We start from the raw sequence: 21,069 nt of genomic DNA on the forward strand, positions 1-21,069 counted from the left end.
GATGTCGACCAGCTCTTCGGAGCCTACGGTGCCAGCCCGGGCCCCAGTCCCGGCCCCAGTCCAGCGCGGCCGCCCGCAAAGCCGCCCGAGGAGGAGCCGGACGCCGACGGCTACGAGTCGGACGACTGCAGTAAGTTTGCAGCTCACCGACTTCGCGCCCCCTCCCCTGGCTCGGCTCCTCGCAGGCTCCGTGACCTCACTGGCTACTCGTTCCCCCTGCGGTCCCTCGTCGTCCCTCTACACACACCCCACGCCGGATCGCGGCCCCCTTGCCGGTTCCATGCGCTCTCCGCGCGTCCTGCGGTCCCAATCTCGATACCTCCCCCGGCCCGGACTGGAGAGGTGGGAAGTTTAGGGGCGCCCCCTGGGGGTGTGCCATTTCTGGGGTCCAGCTCCCCGGAGCCCACGCCGCGCCCCCTCTCGGCCCGCCGCTGGGAGCTCCGGCGCGGGAGGCGGCTTTTGTTCCTGGGAAGGGCGGAGCTGCGCCCCGGGGAGACACCAGTTGCTGCCGGCCGCGCGGTCGCTCCCTGCCCGGGAATCCGCTCCTGGCCGGCCCCGCGGCGGAGGGTAGGACTGGGGCGGCAGCGGGGAGAGGACCCAAGGCTGGGGCCCGACTGGCCTCCCAGGTGGGCCCGGCGGCCCTCCGAGCGCTGCGGCTTTGCTGGTGCGCGGGCCGCTCGTCCTTTGGAAAAACCTTGGCGGTTCCTCCTCCCGGGTCTGTGGACCCCGCCGCTGCTCTCGCCCAGGCCGCCGACCTGCGCCCACCTGTTACGTCCGCTTTCTCGGTCAGGAATGGCCCCCAGCCCGCGCTTCCTTCTCCTAGGGCTGAGCCCCGAGCCCCGGGGAGTAGGCGAACGCCGGAGCCCCCCCGGGCCTCGGCCCGCGCGGCGGGCGCTTCTGGCGCTCCTTTCTCGTCTCTGCCCCGCCCGATCCGGGACTGGGTGGGAAACGAAGGCTGAACAGGTCGTTACTCAGTGCGGAATGGGTTTGTGCGGGATGGGGGTGGGGAGATGGGAGCACTGCTTTCAAGGCCCCCAGCCCAGCTGTAGCCCCAGCAGCGTCATTCTCAGGCCTGGAAAACCAGAGTCAAACGTCAGCCCTGCCCAGGATGTGGACCTTTTGGAGCAGGGGTCACTGGCGGGTGTCGCCAAAGCCAACCCAGCCCCATCCCCCCACGCAGCGCAGCGAAGGTGGCTGCATGGGGTTTGGGTGCCCACAAGGGCCGCAGGCCAGGGGTCTGGAGTTTCCCCCAGCATAAGATGTGCCTCTGGAAGCCTAGGGTGGAGGTTATCAGCACTACTGGGGTGGGGGAAGGGGGCGTCAGACTTCTCATAGCCTACCTAGGGAGACCTAGGAGGAGTGAGCCAGAGGAGGCCTATCAGCCAAGGTGGGTCAGAGCCCTGTCTTTGTGGGGAAACTGCCAGCTATGCACTTTCTGTGAGCCTGGACCACAGCCCTGTGGCCAGAGGCTGGCATATTGAGGCCCTGCCCCCTGGGCTTGGGGGTAGGGAACAGTCCTCTCCCTCCACTTTCCTGCCAGCTTGAGGAAATCCGGTCGGGAGAGTTTATTGGCCTCAGGCGTGTGCCCTGGATCTTCCTCACCTTCAGTTCCTGGTACCCCGGGAAAAGGGCACCCCCTCACTTGCTGTGCCTCTGGGCAGGTCCTAACTGGGACCTGTCACCCTTTTGAATGCCTTGAATTCAAAGCCACCTCCAGAAGAAGGGGTGGGGAACTCGTTCCCATTTCCAGCATCTTTTCTGCTATGCCAAGGGAGTGAGGGGCAGGGCAGGGTTTCCGCCAGAGCTTCAGGCAACACTCTAAGTGCCACCAAGGACCCTCTGGATGACATACAGCAAAGAGATGAGAAATTTGATTGTTTCTTTTGGCTGTCCCTGAACTCACAGGCAAGGAAGGGTCCAGAAAATCCAAAACTCAAGCCAGCTGCCACATTTCCAGTCTATCAACTCAGAAGTCCTTTACAGAGCGCTGTCCTAGCAGCAGAGAGGGAACAGAGCTGGGGCCCTGGACTCAGGGAGCTCACATGTCCTAGGAGGGGACAGACTCACTTAGGGTCAGCAGTACAAGACAGTCCTAGACACAGCCTTGCCAGCCTGAACTGTGGGCTGGCCACACCCCTATCACCAGGGCACTCTGCTGCAAAGAACTAAGAAGAAAGGAGTGTGGCTGAGTCAGGGCCCCTCACCTCCTTCAGGAGGCAGCCTGCCCTGGACTTGGATCCATCGGTGGCTGAGCAAATATCCCAGGCATGAGAACACAGAAATCTTGGGTCCTGCCCATAGGGGGACCAGGTTCTGGGGCAGAACTTCTTTTCACCCAGTACCCCAGGCCATACCACCCTCTCAGCTCTGACAACCAGATCCCTAGAATAAGCCTAAATGATTCAAGCCAGATGGTTCATTATGGCTTTAGCAAGGGTTATGCTATTTGCTGCCCTAATTAATGGATTATCTCTCTGCTAACAAAAAGAAATTAGGGCGGTTGCTCTGTTGTCCAAGGCTGTGAGTGAAGTGCTGTTTATTTATTCAACCTTTTCTTCCTTCTCTTTAAAGCTCATCCTTATTAAGTTACCTCAAGGCACAAGCACAAAATTGACATGTTCTAAACTGATCTAATAGAGGAGTGATGCTGGGAAGAAAACGCAGTCAACGTCCGAGTTAGAAGTGACCCCCGCCATATTTCCTCCCCTCCCAGTGGTCCACAGTGCAGCTTGGCTAAGCTGGACTCCATGGCTTGCTTCCCTCTAGGCAGGCCCGGTGGCCCACCCTCTGCCTGTGCCACTCCCCTGCCCACCCACTCTCCACCTGAGGAAACCCATTCTTCAAAGCAGTAATGGCTAGAATGCCTTGGGCTGCAAATAACAGAAAACTCAAAGTGCCTTAAACACTGGGACTGTTGAGGTAGGTGTCACAGGGGTAGATTTATGCAACGTATCAGCAACATCAGTGATGATGGTTGTCTTTCCACTTGGCCATGCTCTTATCCTCAGTGATGAGGCAAAAATGGTCATTATCACAGAGGACCTTGAATGCCACACCAGAGAGATTGAACTGAGTCTAGGAGGCAATGGAGAACCTTTGAACAATTTAAAGCAGGGGGATGAATAAATGTGTAAAAAGGCTGACCTCTCTCACAGTCCAAGGTGGCTGCTGCAGGTCCAGGCATCACATGTAACAATAAGATTCTAACAAGGATAAGGATCAGTTTCCTTTCCCATGTCTCAGTTTAAGAGCAAGGAAACCTCTCCCCGAGTCTCCAGGGGACCTGTCCTTCTGCCTCATTGGCCAGAATTGCATCACATGCCCATGCTTACACCTGCCCTGTAGGATTCAGCCTGAGCTGGGGCAGGACAGATGCCATGGAGACCTGGAGCAAGGATGGAGTGGAGAAATCACTGTTAGGCTTGCCCCAAAGTCCCTCAGCTGGGGCCATTTCCCTGGCCCCACTGGCAGTGATTCACCTTCCTTTGAGCCCAGCGATGTTTTGCCCACACCATATTTTTATGCACTCAACTTTACAAGACCAACTCTGCATTAGGCACTATTCTGGGCACAGAGATTCAAGAATGCCCGAGACACAATCTCTGACAACAAGGAGTTCACAGAAATCAAAATGTACAAAGAGCCCAACAGTGAAGACAGGGAGGCAGGAACCCAGTGGAAGCACTGGTTTGCACAGAGTTTACCCACAGAGAGGGGGAGGGAGGAAGCAGACTGGTACAATGGAAGTAGGAAGGGAGGTGCTCCTGGCAGAGGGTCTACTGTGTGCACAGGTAGAGAGGTGTAGGAAACACAGCTCAGCAAAGGCACAATAAGGTCAAGTGGCTGAAGCAAGGGAAAAGACCAATGATGAGGCCAAAGTGGTCATATCACAGGGGGTCTTGAATGCCACACCAAGAAGGTTGAACTGAGTCCAGAAGGCAGCAGAGAACCTTTGGACAATTTAAAGCAGGGGGATGAATAGATTTATAAAAATCCGAACCCTCTGCCTCTGAGCTCCTGGGAAGCAGGGATATATGGCTCATTCCTCTTGGTACCCCCTGCAGTGCCCAGCTCAGTGCCTCAGTTTCCCTAACTACAAAATGCTTTCAACTCAGGCTTGATCATTTTCTGTGGTTCCTGCCATAGTTATTAAAAACTATTCGAGAGGCTGACATTTTTCTTCAAAAAACAAACAAACAAACAAACAAAAACCTAGGGCTGATTTCCAATTCCCAAGGGTGTACGGGTGAGGAAAGTCCAAGTGCAAACCAAGGTCAAAATGATGCCGTCAGTCTCCATTAGCAGAGCAGAGGGATGTTCAGCCTTAGAGGAACCGACAGGGGCTTGAGCTTGATTTTCTCTGAATTAGCCCCATTAAAGCTCTATAATTATCAACAAGCAGTGACAACTCTCAGAGGCCCATTAGTGACCAACCCTCATTATTTTTCCAAGGATATAAATTTTAGGCAGGACATGTGATTTGAGTGGCTCAAGGGCAGGACCCTGCAGCTTACACAGACAAGCACTTTCACCGACCTAAAGGCCCTCCTCACCCGCACCTCGATCCCAGGGTGCGTTTCCAACTCAGAGGCCCTTCTAGGGCACAGCTGAGCCCTTCCTAGTCCCCAAGAGCAACTCTACTTTTCTCTTTTTTCTCCATGGCATCCTCCTGAGATTTCAGCTAAACTAAATAGCAGACAGAAAACATTGGAAGCCACTAGGCTTTAAGGCGGGAACTATCAGGATAGAAATGAAGAGGTCTAGATTCTGTGACCAGCTCTGCTATGCCACCCTGATCAGGTCACTTCCCCTCTCAGAGCTTCATTTCTCTGAATGGGAAATGAAGACTTTGGACTATAAGCTCCCTTAGAGAGCTCCACCACTGGGAGGTCTCTAAAAATGGTAACTGGGCTTCTATTTATAAACTATTGCTTCTTAAAAAACTCTTATTGGAGTTCAAAGAATTCATGAGTCTCATCCTGGGGCAGCACTAGGCGTGCTATTTCTTCCTGGGAAATGATAAAAGGTGTCGGTTCCGCTGAGCAGCATGGGGCTCTCCTTAAACAGGGACGCCTGTAGAGCCAGTGGAAGGGGCTCCTCTCTCCTCCTGGAGCTCTTTCCCAGTGGAGAGCAGGTGGCCCCTCCATCTCACTAGCTTGTCTTTCTCTGGGACTGGGAAACAGGCAGAGATCGTGGAGTGTGCATTTTGACATGTGTGCATTACACCAAAGAGCAGCTGGAGAAGGAGTTGGTTTGAACGGACCAGCCAAGTGGACTGAACATCTGCTCTTTGCTGGTGTCCCAGGCGTGGCAGCGGCTTGGTCTCTGCCCTTGGTAGGCTAATGTCTGGGAGGAAAAAGGCCTGAACTGAGCAGCAGACTGATTGACTGTCGTATAAAGAAAGTGAAAAGCTTTGGAGAATATTATTACAAAAGCATGGACCTGAAGAATGTCAGGCCCACTGCTGCGTTAGTTGTTAGAGACATGGTAATGTATACCTCACTTACAGCACCCTCACCTGCCCACCTGCATAGATGGGAGCTAGGATGCAGGCAGCAAAAGGCCAGATATAGTTAGCATAAAGGCACACAGTCTACTCAGGAAAAAGTTTTTTGCCCTCCACTCAAGGCCTATTGACTCTTAGTTTGGGCACAATTCTAAAACGTGGTTTCATAGAAGAAACAAGTAACTATTGAATAGGAGGGAGAGTTATTTGGGCTACCAGATGCAAATGCTCTAACAGGAGTTTGAAACCGATGGCAACACAGGAGGCAGAAAAATGAGAAAAACCTCAAAGAGAGTGGCCACCTGGGGTCACTCGGTAGAGGAATCATCTCACACCCCTTTCCGTGTCTGGGCAAAGAACAGTAATCATCATAGCAACAGCTCAGGTTATGCAGAAAAGTGTAAGTGACCAGTTGTATATTCCACTCACAAAGCCTGGGCGGGGGGTGATCCAGTTTGAAACAAGTTCATTCCAGAAGGCGTCTCAGAGGGGCAAGTACAGTTATCTAGAAAAGTCACCTAAACGGATCTGCTCCTTCTATAATTATCTACTGAGTACTTTCCATAGCCCATGTGCTGTGTTAAAGCATAATGCTGTGAGGTGGACACTATTGCATCTCCATCTTGCAGATGAGGAAACTGAAGAGAAGCTGCCTAAGGTCATGCAGCAAGGAAATGCAGATCCAGGATTTGAACCAGGGGTCAGATGTCAGAGGGCAGGTTTCGCTCCTCGCATGTGCCACCAGTCAAGGACAGAGATGCTGAGCTGTGTGTCTTACCCTATGTTAGATACTAGGGAGCAAAACTTGCATGACTCACCACTAGCGCCTCAAAATAAAGGGCAGCCCCACATGCACGGTCCTTAATTTGCCCATTTCTCTTCAAACCCAAAACTTTGCTAGGCCTGGGCCCCTGTGTGAGCCCAAGGATCTGTGGGTCATGTGGTCCCCGTGGCATCTACTGAGCTCTACCATTATTATAGTGCAAAAGCATCTGTGATTCAGATGTCAATGGATGGGTGTGGCCGGACTTGGCCAGGGGGCCGTGGTTTGATCTAGACCTATGTTGGGTGCCCCTGGCCTAAGGAAAAGAGCCCTGCCCTCCCCCAGCATCACTGCAGCCACTCAGTCTCCCACCCTCTGGTTGGCTTGTGGTTGGAATGCCCCTTCCCCAGCCCTGCTGGACACTGGCCAACACCTACTCATCCTTTGTAGCTAAAGGCTTCCTCCTCCAGGAAGCCTTCTCTGATGGCCCCAGTTCACATCAAGGCCAGTTATTCCCCATTGCTCCTGGCCCACTAAACTGTTGTGGCAAATTCTTTTCATCTGTTCTTCCCATTAAGCTGTGCTTTCCTTGGGGCAAGAACCCTGCCTCATTATCTTCATCCCTAGAGTCTGGCATATTGTAAATGTTTGGTAAGGAATCAATGACTGAGATGCCAGTTAACCAGCCCAGCAGCCTGCAAGCAGGATCTGGGCTTCTAAAGACATCCTGTGAATGTGCGCCTTGCTGTCCAGAGACTTGTCCCTGAGGTCTGCCTGCACCATAACTCCCGCCTTCATGCCAGGAGCCACGTCAACATGATAGGACACAGCTGCCATGTGTGATTGCCCCCGAAAGTGGCAGCTGCACCCAATTATTGCTGCACTCTCTGCCCAGCCCTTGGGAATCGCCTGCTGCCTTTAAGAGGCTTGGGGTAGCACCATGAGGACCCAGCTGGCTCCTTGAAGCCTCCCAGGCCCCCAAGGGACCAGAGAGACCAGGTAGCTGCACCCTGAGTATTGCTGGGAAGTGGGAGAGTGGATCAGCTAATCAGCCCAACCAGGACCTGCAGCCTTGCAAAGCCTTGTCTCCGCTGCCTTCTCATACAATCTTTGTGACATTTAACGGTTGAGGGAAACTAAGGCTGGAGCCCAGACTGGCAGTCGCACAAAGAGGGTAGAACAGGAACTCTTTTAGCTGAATGCCCAGTACACATGAGCACCACACTGGACCAGCTACGGGCCAGGCACCACAGCTCAGGGGTTAGGGGCCTGGGGCTGTGGGGCCGACCACCTGGGTTTGATTCTTGGGCCTCCGCTCACAGTGACTGGGGGTGACTGACCTGGCCTCTCTGAGCCTCAGCTCTTCATCTGGAAAGTGGGAAGAATACTGCTCACTTCCCAGGGTTGGCAGGACTGGGAGGCTGGATGGAGAGATTGGTATGTAGTAGGTGTCCAGTTGGTGGCAGTCACCATAGGCACTGGTACCTCATCTGACCTCACAGGGGTGGGTGACACTTTTCCACCATGCAGCTGATGCATGACCTGAGCAGTCCTTTGTCCGCAGCCGCCCTGGGCACGCTGGACTTCAGCCTCCTCTACGACCAGGAGAACAATGCCCTCCACTGCACCATCAGCAAGGCCAAGGTAGGCCCCTTGGGTTCCCACTGTTCTCAGGCCCAGGCCGTATGTGCTCCCTGGAGGAGGGGCTGAGGTCATAAGGCTAGTCCTCCCCATCTGTTTTTCATCCAGGCTTGGTGGTATCTGTGCTGTGAGTGCAGGGCGGGGAGGGGACTCTTACCTCAATTCCTACCTCAGTCATCTTTGCTGCCCTAAAAAGTCTCAGAGACAGGCATTTGGGAAAGAAGCAGAACAAAGAAAGAGGAGGAAAATGAGAGGATGAAGGCCTGCATGGGACTTTCAGGGGACAGACCCACCAGAGCTGGGGAGGGGCTGTTGACGGAGGGAAGAGTGAGCAGGCACCACTGTCCCACTCTGGATGCTGAGGCTACTCCAAGCAGGGGATTAATCTTTTAGAACCAGGGTCTGCATCCTGCTCTCTGGGTTGGGGCCGTGGGTGGCTCTGCCCCTCTGGCTGGCATGTGTCAGCTCTGTATTCTCAGCCAAGTTATTCCCTTCGTCCCCTCACATATCACTCCTTCTGGGATGAAGGTGCCAAAGTTGATGTTCTCTCGGAAGGTAAGGGCTGCAGTGCAGCCTAGTAGAACCTCCCAGTAGAGTCGTGGAAGGGCCTGGGCCCAGCTCAGAGCCAGGAGCTTCCAGCCCAGCTCCCTGGGCCCAGACCCCGCTCTAGCCCGCAACCTGTGAGCTTCTCTGCCCCTCCCTCCCACCTTGCCCGTGACTCTTCCCACCCAGAGGGCCGGGCTGCCTGCTACTGCCACAGCTGTGTCCCGCCCTACTTGTGCCACCACACCTGGACTGCCATAGCAGGGGTGAGTAGTGTCACATTGGGCCCCTAGAGGCCCGCACACTCCATCCTGGCCCCTGCCTTGTCCTCTGGGAGCTGCTCGGGTGGTGATGCAGGGCATGCCCAGCCTGACCTGGTAAGGGCTCCAGACCTGTCTTTAGGTACAGAGCTGAAAATCTGGTGACCCCCAACTATGCCAAGGTGAGGACAGGCTGCAAAACCCAAACAGATCCCTTCCCCTCTCCCTCCACCAAGCTTTATACAGGTTGTCCAGGTTTGGGGACTGAGAAAGGGCACTGGCTGCCAGGCCACTCTGGCCAGAGCCATCCTTTCTCCTCCCCATCCCAGACACTGTGCCCTCCTGTGCCGTGTGCCCTACTTTTCCTACCTGGGCCCCAGAGGGGCTGTGCGGGTGACCTGGGGTATGTACGTGTGTGTGCGTGCACAGGTCTCTGTGGATACCTGTATATGCACATGTATGTGTGTGTTCCTTGGGGGGTGTCGCTCAAGGCATCGGAGGTGGGGGATGGTAGGGCCATGAGCCATGGCAGCTCCCCAGCTCTCTAGATCATTCTCTGCTTAGATCCAGTTCTGCAGGGGTGAGGGTAGCACAGGCATGGAAGGAGTTAGGGCTCTGGGCTAGAGTGTGGGGAGGAGCCCCAAGGGTTGAGGAGGCTGAGGCAGGGCTGATAGGCAAAGCCCCTCAGGAGACTCTAGGAGGAAGCCAGCTGGATCCTAGCTTGGCCACTCTCCTCTTGGGTAAGCAGAGAAACCTCAATTTCTTCCTCTGTAAAATAGGGTTAATCATCCCCACCTGTATGATGGTTGTGAGTATTATGTGATTAAGGGCTCAGTACCTAACACTGTCCTGGAGGACAGTGCCAGGTGGCAAGTGTCCACCCCACCCACATTCACATGGACATGCGGGAACTCAACTGGCAGACCGCCAGTCCTCGGCAGGTGAGAGGCCAGGATGAGGGACTTGTGTTCGGAAGGGCCACCTCATTGCTGTGGCACACGCAAGGCCTCCAAGCCAACCCTCATCCCAGAGCCAGCCCCATGGAGCGGGGCAGAGCTCAGATACCCCACCTCGGCCCCCACCCAGTCCTCTGGCATCTTCCTGGGGGCCTGGCATGTCAGGGATGGGGAGCAAACACCCCGCTATCCAGGCCCTTCATCAGCCTTACATCCTCAACTCCCACTCCAACCCTGGCAAGCAGGGACTATTAACTCTTTTTTTATAGATCATAAAGCTGAGGGTCAAGAGGCAAAGGAACCCACTCCCATACCTAACTAATGAATCCAGAAGCTGACGTCTGAACCCAGGCCAGCCTGGCTCTGAAACCTGGCATGTCAGGGATGTAGAGCAGAGAGAGGTTTGAAGCCCCTACTTGGGCGCTCCTTTAAATCCAGGTGGGGGTGGGGCAGGAGAAGAGTCTCAGCTCCCTTTGGAGTGGGGCCTGGTTATGAGCAGCCAACCTGCAGTTCATCTCTGGATGATGTCATGAGGTTGCCAGCTCTGCCCACACACGCCACAGCTGCCTCCCTACATCCCTGTAGAAAAAAATAGAATTTTCAGAAAACAAGACTAGGTATGAGGTCAGCTAGACCCTGTCCGTTCATGGTTCCACTGGTTTCCCGGCTGTGCACACTTGACTGATTGTTCAGAGTGAGTGAGGGCTGCCATCTTGTGGAAGGACCCTCTGTGGCCAGCCAGCTGTGTGGCCTCAGGCGGGGAGCCATGGCACATCCAGAGAGAAAATGAGCCTGGTTTCCAGGACATAGAACATTTTCCCACAGACACAAAGGGAAGCGTGTGGGTGAGTAGACAGAGGGTCATGTGGATTTAGGGTCAGTGAGAGAAGTCTCATGTTTGGAGAGTAGGGGAGGGGAATCAGGAAGAAGGAAGTGCCTAACTAACCAAAGCAGGATAATGAGGGCCCCACTCAGAGAAAGGTGAGTCACCTGTCCTCCACGACAAGGAGAATAGAAAGGGAAAGGCTGCTCTGATAAAGATGCCCCACACCTGCCCTGGGCCAGGACATTTGGAGGGGAGATTACACAAGCACTGAACCGTCCTCACTTCCCCACTCTCAGAGTGTGGGGCCAGGGGGCTTCTGTGAAGAGGGTCATGAATGGACCCAGCCAGGCAGCCCTGGGGACAAGGGATGCCTCCTGCCCCAGGTGCCTGGAGGCCTTGGCTGCTCTTTGTCCCCAAACCTCAGTTCGCACCTTTTGCTGTTCTCTGCTCAGGGCCTGAAGCCAATGGACCACAACGGGCTGGCGGACCCCTACGTCAAGCTGCACCTGCTGCCTGGAGCCAGTAAGGTGAGGGGGTCTGCCCTAGGCCTGCCTACCAGCTCTGTCCACTGCAGCAGAGGCCCAGACTGGGCTTGGGGCACCCAGGGTGGCCCATAGCTCCCATACCCCCTCAAAGCCCAAGCAAGATGGGGACTCTAGCCGTTCACCTTCACCCAGAGCACCCAGTCAGCCCACACCCTCCAGACCTCTCAGGAACCTCAAGTCAGCACCACCTGCCTGCTGAGTTGGGGAAACCTTCCAGAGCATTCCCAGGACAGCATTTTATGAGAAGCAGTCTTAGCTGGAGATTAATAGTATGTGTAAAAAAAGGGTTCTGTAGTCAAATAACATCGGAAAACATTGTTAAACAGGTTTCTTTTCTGCAGGACTTACCAGAGCCTTTAATGTGTTGATGGGCTACTCTGTAGTGTTCCGCAAGGAGGATGGAGTAGGCACAGAACCTTTGTTTTTTGAGCACAGAACCTTTGTTCCCATTCTAGATGACCCAACAGGCAGCCCAAGCACATGGTACATCTAGGAAAGCGGAGAAAAATTTTTTTAGCAGAACTTTGCTATGAAACAAAAGCATCAAGGTCGCCCTCAGCACTGAAAGATCAAAACTTGGTTAGACTTCTCTATATAAGTTTAACAGTTCATTTTTAATTTCACGAGAGGGAAGGTCACCTCATCTTTCAGAATTGGGTCTTGCTCTACGTCTCGGGCAGGGGGGTGCGTTGTGCAGACCCCATGCCAGGGGGGACTCGACTAGAGACCAGCAGCTTTGCTTCCAGGTGGAGACCAGGGGTAAAGCAGAGGGACATGAGACACAGGACACAGGAGCATGAGCAGCAGAGTCCAGTGGCTGGTGTCCTTGTCCTGGCCTCTTTCTCCAGAGCCAAGAGTTGGAGAATTCCTTCCTGGCCCTCAAGTAGCCTGAGAGGGAGGAAAAATCAGGAATGGGTGTGCCCCGCTAGGAGGAGGGCCTCCCTGGCCACTGTTAGGACTCTTCCGGGCCAACTAGGCAGTCCTGCCCCTGGCTGTGAAGCCACAGGTGGCTGGGGCCTGAGATGACTCTGAGGCCTAAACCCTCTAGACCAGTGTACAGGGCTGAGGCTCACCACCTTCCAGGAGAGCCACCCAGAAGGCAGCAGACCCGAGGTAGTGAGTGCCCCACTCCAGGCCTCCACCTCCTCATGCTGCAGCTGGGACTCCCAGGGCTATGAGGGCTGAAGGCCCTGTAACCAGGGGACTGTGCCCAATCTGGGGGCTCACTGACTCTAGTCCTTAGATTCCTGGGACCTAGAATGGGCGAGACCTGGAGGCTGAGTTGTGGGAACCCCCATAGGATTTCCTGCATAGAGCAGTGTTTTACAAAGAAAATCTCCTGGTGAAGAAGGTTCCTGAAAGCAATGCCGAAAAAGAGGTATTATTATGCCCTTCTTACAGTGGGGGACCTGACACAGAGGATAAAAATCTCACTGAGCTCCACAGAGCTTATATAAGTGGTGGAGCTGGGATTTGAACCCAGGCCTATCTGACCTCAGCCTGGGCCAGGTGTGGCAGACGTCTCAGGGACTCAGACACAGGGCTCAGAGTCTGAAGGGGGCCAGACAGGTAAGGCGTGTAAGAAGCCAGTTCAGTGGAAGCACAGAGGGAGGAGTGGAGGCAACATGGCAGCTTGGACAGGCCACCCCACAGGAGAAGTGGCATTCTAGGCAGAGGGGACAGCCTGTGCAAGGGCAAGGAGGTGTGAGGGAGAGAATTCAGTCCCACAGCTAGGCTTCCCAGCAGCCCAGCCCCCTGGAGGACCCCCTCCACCCCCCACCACGCACACCAAGGGCCTGGAATCGGGGCTCCTCCTGTTTTAGTTTCCTAGGACTGCAGGAGCAAATTTTACCACCCACTTAGTGGCTTACGACAACATAAATTTCTTCTAGTTCTGCAGGTTAGAGGTCCAACATAGGTTGCACTGGGCTAAAACCAAGTGTCACAGGGCTGCGGTCCCTTCTGCAGGCTCTAAGGGAGAAGCCATGTCCCATCCCTTTCCAGCTTCTAGAGGCCACTCCTTCCTCCGTCTTCAAAGCCGACAACATTGCCTCTCTTGACCATCTTCCCTCATCACATCTCCCTCTGACTCTCCTCTCCTGCCTATTTCTACCACTTTTAAGGACCCTGCAATTACACAGGGCCCACCCAGGTCCTCTAGATAATCTCCCTGTTTTAAAGTCAGTTGATTACAATCATAATTCCCCTTTGCCACGTGCGAGAACATAGTCACAGGTTGAGGGGGCTGAGGGTGTGGGCATCTTTGGGGGCCATTAGTCTGCCTACCGCTCACAGGATTGTTTGTTGCTCTCTGCAGGCAAATAAGCTCAGAACAAAAACTCTCCGAAACACTCTGAACCCCACATGGAATGAGACCCTCACTTACTATGGGATCACAGATGAAGACATGATCCGAAAAACCCTGCGGTGGGTGAGGGCTCTGGGCCGCAGCCTCCTCCCCTACCGACTCCCACCCCAGCCTTATCCACAGGGGCCGGCCCTGCCTACCCACTCCCTACCCACTCCCTACCCACTGCTTGCAAATCCCCACTGACTTTGGAGCACCCAGTGTGTCTGAAGAGCTGGCCATGCCCTTGCCCTCCAGGATCTCCGTGTGTGATGAGGACAAATTTCGCCACAACGAGTTCATCGGGGAGACGCGAGTGCCCCTGAAGAAGCTGAAACCCAACCACACCAAGACATTCAGCATCTGCCTGGAGAAGCAGCTGCCAGTGAGTGGGCCACAGGGTTCTGCAGGCCATCTTGGGCCCTCCCTGCCATGCGCTCAGGGCCAGCAGCATTTATTAATCACCTACTATGTGCCTGGTACAGTTGCAGGTGCTGGGAGACAGACAAAAATCCCTGCCCACATGGAGCTTGAGCAGGAGATAGACCCAAAACAGGATAAGCCACCCAAACAGATCATGTGTTAGACAGTGATCAAGGCCAAGAAAGAAAGCATGAGAGGGGTTGATGGAAGCTCAGTGAAGGACTCACTAGGCACGCAGGAGTATTTCAGGCAGAGGGAACAGCGGGTGCAGAACCCTGTGTAAAAAGTGCCCAGCCTGTTGGCGGCACAGGCAAGAAGCCCACTGAGCAAACTTGGGGAAAGAGGAGAAGGGGTGAGAGCAGAGGTCGGGGGATGGAGAAGTGGGAAGGTCTCAGTTCTTTACCCTGAGTGAGATGAGCTATGGGAGGGTGCTAGGCAGGGCTAGGGCATTTGATTACATTTTAACAGGCTCTCTGGGCTCAGAATGGGAAAGAGAGGAGGGTGAGGGTGGGGAGAGCAGTGAGGAGGAAATGAGCATGACTCAGGCCTGGGCAGGGGCAGCGGCAGAGCAGAAGTGCTGGGTCCTGGATGAGTGTGCTGGCAGATCCATTTCCCCAGGCATGGGGGCCCAAGTGCCTGCAAGGGTAAAGGTCATTAACCGTGACATGGAGGACCTTGAGAGGAGCAGCTGGGGATCCAGTAGCTCAACTGGAACATGTTAGGCATGAAGTGCCTGTGAGATACCCAGCAGAGACAGAAAATAATTCTTTCCTAGAAATTGCAATTATTTGAAAATGATGTCGAAACTGATTTTTTCCCCCTGGCTGTCTGCGCAGCTGAGCTCTCCCAGTCTCGGTCCACTTGTCTCTCATCTCTCTCTCCCCTGTTGGAGGCCTTGCCTTCACCTAGTTCAGAAAGTCTTAGAGCATTTGGCCAGGAGGCCCTGGGTCTCAAGAAACCTTGACCCTCTGGCAGCCCAGTGTTCAGAGTACAGTCCCCTTCCTGGGACATTTTTCCCCCAGAGGCTTGGGTAAGGGGACAGCTCAAGAAGACAGAACCCAGTGGCTGTACCCCATGTGCGCATCTCCTGGTGGGGTCTGGGCCCTGGGACAAATGCTCAGAGCAGCCTGGCCTGGGTCAAGCCCTGGGAACAAGTCAGCCTAAGGCCGGAGCTCCCTGCCAGAATCCCAGCTCTGTCTTCTTGCATAACTTGATCAAATTTTATTCTCTTGTCATGTTCTCTCCCACTCATAGACATTTGTGTGATGGATATGACCTTTTTTAGTTTATTATTAGTCACTAACCACAGGTAACCCAGTTTTTCCAAATGATCTATGTCATTTATAGGCAACATCAACTCCTACTATAGTTGTATTCCTGAGTTTTGATCCCTGGCATAAACAAGCAACTGTGCGGAGGTGTGAGCGTGCATGTGTATGTGTGTGAATTGTGTGTGAGAGCATTGTGTATGTGTGTAAACATGTATCTGCGTGTGAACAAGTATGCATGTGTGGGCTCATTTGAGTGTGCGGAATGCGTGTGTGAGCGTGTTTGTGCATGCGGATGGGTGAGTGGGTGTGCTGTGCATGATCGGAGTGTTTCTGAGTTTTGCCTGGATTTGCGAGGAGCTCATTGATCTGGTTTCGGGGATAGAGGTTAAGCACAAGAGTGTAGTTTGGAATTGACTACTCTGGCAGTAAAGATACATTTTGATGGTACATTTTAGATTTACATAGTCTGAGAACTTATTTGTTCTCAGTAAATACTGAACAATGCCCAGCTTAACGCTCTTCACATGAAACAACTTGGAGTACAATATACCCCCTAAAAAAACAGCTGAAAATATCCCTGCTCATTTGTATTGTTTAATTTCCGCACATGACACAAACTAGCACAAGAGCCATGGTTTAGTGAAGCCCTAGGCCAGAGTGGCAGACAGTTAACTCTCACATACCTAGTCTGCTATGTTGGTGGTGGCTGCCTGAGCTCTGTGTTGAGAGATGCTGAGGCTGCATTTCAGCTCTGGACGAATGCTGTGATCAAGTAGCCATGTCTGTTCTGGGTGTGGGAGTTGGGGAAGGTGGTCCTTCCCTCACTTTACAGTAGCTGCATCTCCAGGTAGGTGTAGGTGTGGGCCCTGCCTCCACAAGGCCATGTGGGGCATCACTTCAGCAATAGGGCAGTCATGCGTGAAGGGACATGGCTGAGCCTTCCTGTGAGAGGAGCCTGGCTGAGAGGCCTAAGAAGGGGCCCTTGGGGATCATGGGCTCCAGCTGGATGTGTCTGGGTGGACAGAGGGTAAAGGAGAGGGGTCCTCGTGAGCAGCAGCCAGAATGTGGAAATGGGTGATCTGAAGAGGGTGAGGAATGGAGAAGCGTCAGGTAGCTGGGGTGGGGAGGCCAGACGTGAGGCCTAGAGGAGAGGTCTGTTTCCCAGAGGGGGGCATGAGAGGAGCCTAGGTGGCCCCCATCTGCCTTCCAGCTTCCCCTGAGGTTGGGAATGTGTCAAAGCTCTGTCTCGCGTGTTCTCCCCAAGGAGGCTGCCCCTTGGACCCTGAGAGGCTCCAGGAAAATCTTCAGGGGAGCTGGAGCCAGGGTGACCCCTCGTCATCCACAGGCTCCACTTGTCCTGGGCCCATCAACAGCCTCGGTGGCCCATGGCTGAGGATGAGGATGGGAACAGGTGAGGACGGCCCAGTAACTTCCCTCCCCACAGGTGGACAAGACAGAAGACAAGTCCCTGGAGGAGCGGGGCCGCATCCTCATCTCCCTCAAGTACAGCTCGCAGAAGCAGGGCCTGCTGGTCGGCATCGTGCGCTGTGCACACCTGGCTGCCATGGACGCCAATGGCTACTCGGACCCCTACGTGAAAACGTGAGTGAGCGGCCAGGTCGGCCACCTCCTTCCCCACTCACCTCAGGAGAAGGGAGTTCCGTGTGATGAGATCAGTTGTTAGTGAAGTGAGCACTGAGGGAGGCCTGTGTCCACAGACCGCATTCTCTTCTGTGCTCCTTTGGCGACTCCGTGGGTTAAGTCTAGCCAGCCCCATTTCACACGTGAGGAAACTGAGGCCCATAGAAGCTCAGTGGCTTCTCAGGTCTCACAGATAGAGAGCAGTTATGCCCCAATGCCCCATTTAGGCCTCCTCGCAAGCACAGGGCCCAGGACGGGCTATGAGCAAGTTGCAGGAGGGGGCAGGAGGGGAAAGGCCTGTGCCAAGAGCCTGGGAAATCCAGTGTAAGAGCTCTGCCAGGACTTAGTCCTGCCCACATGTGCCCACCCCTGTGCTGGTGTCATAGGTGCAGATAAGGGTCCACCCAGCCCTGCCAGCAGGGGCTCATGGCGGCACTGGGGAGAGACAGTAACTCAGGGGCCATGCAAGATGGCCGGGGCCCCAAGTCATAAACCTGTCCCAGGATAGGCTGTGATCCTAGCTCTGAGGGGCAGGATCCCTGGTAGCCCTTCGGATAGAGATAAAGCAGATGTCACAGTGACCACCATCGGTACTTCGGGCCCTCCACAAACAAAAGATGGATATTAGCCTGCATTCACAGTGAGACTCTCTTGAAGGGTGGGGCTTGGAGAGGATTTGGCTCAGCAGAAAGGAGGTGTGCCTCTTTAGTCAGAGGGACAGAGGAGTTGAGATACAGAAGCACGAGTGGGCCTGGCCTGAGGGACAGTGAGGAGACCTGGGTGACAGAGGCCACGAGGACATCTTGACACCACAGGGAAGCCAGTGCTGCCCCATGGCACAATTCTAGGGCCACCATTTCTACTGGCCACTGTCATATTTCTGTTACTTTTAGAATCAGATGACAAAAATGGTGCAGATACTTTGGAAAAGGGTCTGGCAGTTACTCAAATGGCTAAACATGGAGTTACCACATGACCCAGCAATTCCACTCCTAGGTGTTTACCCAAACTGAAAACATGTCCACACAAAAACTTATACATGAATGTTCATAGAAGCAATATTCACAATAGACAAAAGGCAGAAACAACCTAAGTGTCCATCAAACAATGAATGGATAGACAAAATGTGGGCTATCCGTGCGATGGAATATTATTCAGCCATAGAAAGGGGCAAAATACTGATTCATGCTACAGCATGTAGGAACCTTGAAAATATTATGCTAAGTGAAAGAGGCCACACCTTGTTTGATTCCATGAATTATATGAACTGTCCAGAATAGGCAAATTCATAGAGACAGAAAGCATAGTAGTAGTTGCCAGGGGCTGAGGGAGCTTACGGGGAAATGGGGAGTGACTGCTGATGAGTATTGGATCCTTTTCAGGGGTGAAACAAATGTTATAAATGGATTGTGGTGGCGGTTGTATAACTCTGTGAATACACTAAAAACTATTCATCTGTGTACTTTAAAAGGGTCTGTTGTACAGCATGGGAAGCATATCTCAGTATAGCTGTTATTTTTTTTTTAATCCAATACCACCAGTCCCCAGGAGCAGTGCCCAGATGTAATGAGAAGGTGACCAGGATCATTGGGAGAAGGCAGGTTCCTGCAAATGGCTAGGGATTACTCATTTTCCGCATTAAAAAAAAAAAAAAAAACCGCAATGAACTGGACCCCGATGTCGACCATTAGCAAAACAGTGATTTCCAGTGGATTAGAGACCACTGTGAGGGCAAGTACTGTAACACTTCAGAAAATAATCGGGATACTCTATAACCATTGGAGAAAATTCGGCAAAATCCAATAAAGTGGGAAATTGTGTGCCCTATGGCTGCATTATTTCCTTCTACATTTGTATCCTAGAAACCCATGTCTGGGTGGAAAGCTGTTTATTGCAGCATTGTTTGTCATAGCAATAAACTGGAAATAGCCAAGCATTCATTCATCAGCAAAAGAATAGATTAATAAAATGTGGCATATCCATAGGATGGAATACTATGTAGTTAACACGAATAAAATAGGACTAGATGAATTAACATGGACAGCTATCCAAAACATGCTCAGCCCAGAAGCAACCTGCAGCACCGTGTACATGGTGCGGTGGTGCTGTTTCTTAAACCTGCAGAGCATCTCACTGTAGTGGCGGTCTCTGGAGAGAGCGGAAGGGGTAGGGGCTGGAGAGGGAGCACAGTGCCTTCATCTGCACCTGTGACGCTAGAGTTCTCTTATGGCAGGAAATACAGTCTGAAGCCAAAACGGTATGAAATTTTTAATTCAGGTTCAGTGATCATCTGCCAGGTTGACAGGAACACCAGGGTCCTTTGTGGGGTTATCCAGAAAGCGGGATCTCATCTGGTACAACAGACAGTCCAGCCACTTCCCACGGCCAGGCAGAGGTGGCCCTGGCAGGACATGTCACTACACCCAGGCTTGGAGGCTGCTCAGCCCGCTACAGCAGTGTCTCGCCACCCAGCCACAGGCCAGGTCAGCATGGCCTTTCAAAGACCGGCAGATCTGTGGGTGCCTCCCTGTATCAGAGCCATATGGCGCTTCCCCGAGGGCCACATCAACCTAGAAACCCCCACATTTGATTAAAATTCCCCAGGTGAGACGTGGGGACTGCTGCTAAGGCCTCCTCATGGTTCCCTATCTCTGAAAGGCCCCTTCATGGACCATGGGCCTCTTTCTTGCTAAAAGCAGGAGAAATAGAGGCACAAGTTAGATTGTGAGCAGAGTGCCCTTGCGGCTGCATCCTTTGGCAGGGCACCTGTGATCCTGAGAAGGGAGCTAGCTGGGGAAGTGCCAGGTGGTAGGTGCTGAGGGGCAAAGCTAGATGAGCCAAGGCCTTTAGTCACCCTAGGTGACTTGAGCCTCAGTTTCCCCAGGCTGAAAATTGACCCCAAATCCAGCTCTTCGGAGATGGAAAAAAACGGGGGTACCCACGATGATGATAATCACCACTAACATGTACTGAGTGATTGTGTGCCAAGAGCTGTGCCAGGCCTCTCGAACCCTTCCAATAACCCAACTCTGTCATGTCCATTACTATCTTCATGTTCCTCCTAGAGAAACAGGAAACTCAAGCAACTTGCTGTGCCTCCCTGGGCAACTCTTTTCTTCTCTGGCCCTCTGGTTTCTTCTAGGGGCCTTAGGTGAGCAGTAGTCGCTGTGCAGAAGGGGTCAGAGGTGACATTGCTGAGGATGCTCCATGACCCCTGCTGGCCAGGGCAGGAGAGGGTCCTGATAGCAAGGAGAGAGGCCACCGGGCAGGCCTCAGGTGCTTTGCCAGGGTGTGCTCCCAACCCACGCAAGTCGCCCTCCGGAGGAAGTTCACCTGGAATGGTGAGGCGAGGCAGGAAGGGTGCTCCAGGCAGAGGAGACAGTACAAAGGCCTGGCCTAGAAGCAGAACAGAGGATGATCCCTAGGGGAACTGTCTATGGCTGGAGGCCCTGAGGCTGGTGGCCACCGTGGGGGCCTGGTGGCCCGGTGAGGGGTCACCAGGTGGATACCGACCATGCAGCACTGAGGGTGTGGGGATGCCGGAACAGCTTTTCTTAATGGGGCTTCCGAAGGCAGGGTAAGGGAAGCTCCCATTGTGTGGGGCTCCCTTGTCCCTTCTTCTTACACCCAAACAAAACAGGCAAAGGACAAGTCAAAATAAAATACCGATAAACAGCAAAATGGTCAACAAGCATATGGAAGCTTGTAAGGAGCTGAAGAAACTCACCGAATCTGGGTAGGGGCTTAAGGGAACCACCCAACTTGTTCTAAAACACCAGTTTATTGAGGTATGATTTAAACACAGTGAGTTTCTCCCTTTTTGAAATTTGACTGGCATTTTCAATCTTGTTACCACAACCACAGCCAAAATATAGAATACTTCTCTCACCCCAGAAAGTACCCCCAGCCCCAGGCAACCACTGACTTGTTTTCTGTCCCAACAGTTATTATGCCTTTTCCAGACTTCCTCATCAAGGCCATAGTACAATGCATCATCTTCGGAATCTATCATCTTTCATGTGGCACAATGCATTGGAGATTCAGCCGCGTGGCTGCCTGAGCTGGTAGCTTAGTCTTTTTGCTGATTAGCCATCCACTGAACAGATAGATAAACCACAGGTTCTTAATCAGTTCACCAGCTGAAGTGCAGGTAGTTTGTTTCCAGTTTTGGGTGATTATAAAAAGCTGCTAAAGACCAGGTTTTTGTGTGAACATATGCCTTCATTTCTCTCCCCCATCCCCAACTTTTGTCAATACGTTTTTTAGTGTTTCTGCAATGAATCAGTATTATTTATGTAATAAAAATCACAAGCAAAGAAAATAAAAAATGCAAAGTAAAGCAACAGT

General features: G+C 53.2%; 1 protein-coding gene across 1 annotated transcript in view; it reads left to right on the forward strand.

The window, feature by feature from the left end:
* Positions 1–21,069, forward strand: part of DOC2B (double C2 domain beta) — a gene marked incomplete at its 5' end in the record, with an annotated part of 30,709 nt that continues 9,640 nt past the window's right edge. The window contains 6 exons of the mRNA XM_006925184.3: positions 1–130; positions 7,834–7,913; positions 10,948–11,022; positions 13,358–13,467; positions 13,646–13,772; positions 16,526–16,683. Coding sequence (XP_006925246.1) covers positions 1–130; positions 7,834–7,913; positions 10,948–11,022; positions 13,358–13,467; positions 13,646–13,772; positions 16,526–16,683 — 680 coding nt within the window. The remainder of the gene's footprint in view (positions 131–7,833; positions 7,914–10,947; positions 11,023–13,357; positions 13,468–13,645; positions 13,773–16,525; positions 16,684–21,069) is intronic.

This window comes from Pteropus alecto, unplaced genomic scaffold (genome assembly GCF_000325575.1).
Source record: "Pteropus alecto unplaced genomic scaffold, ASM32557v1 scaffold98, whole genome shotgun sequence".
Taxonomy (NCBI): Eukaryota; Metazoa; Chordata; class Mammalia; order Chiroptera; family Pteropodidae; genus Pteropus; species Pteropus alecto.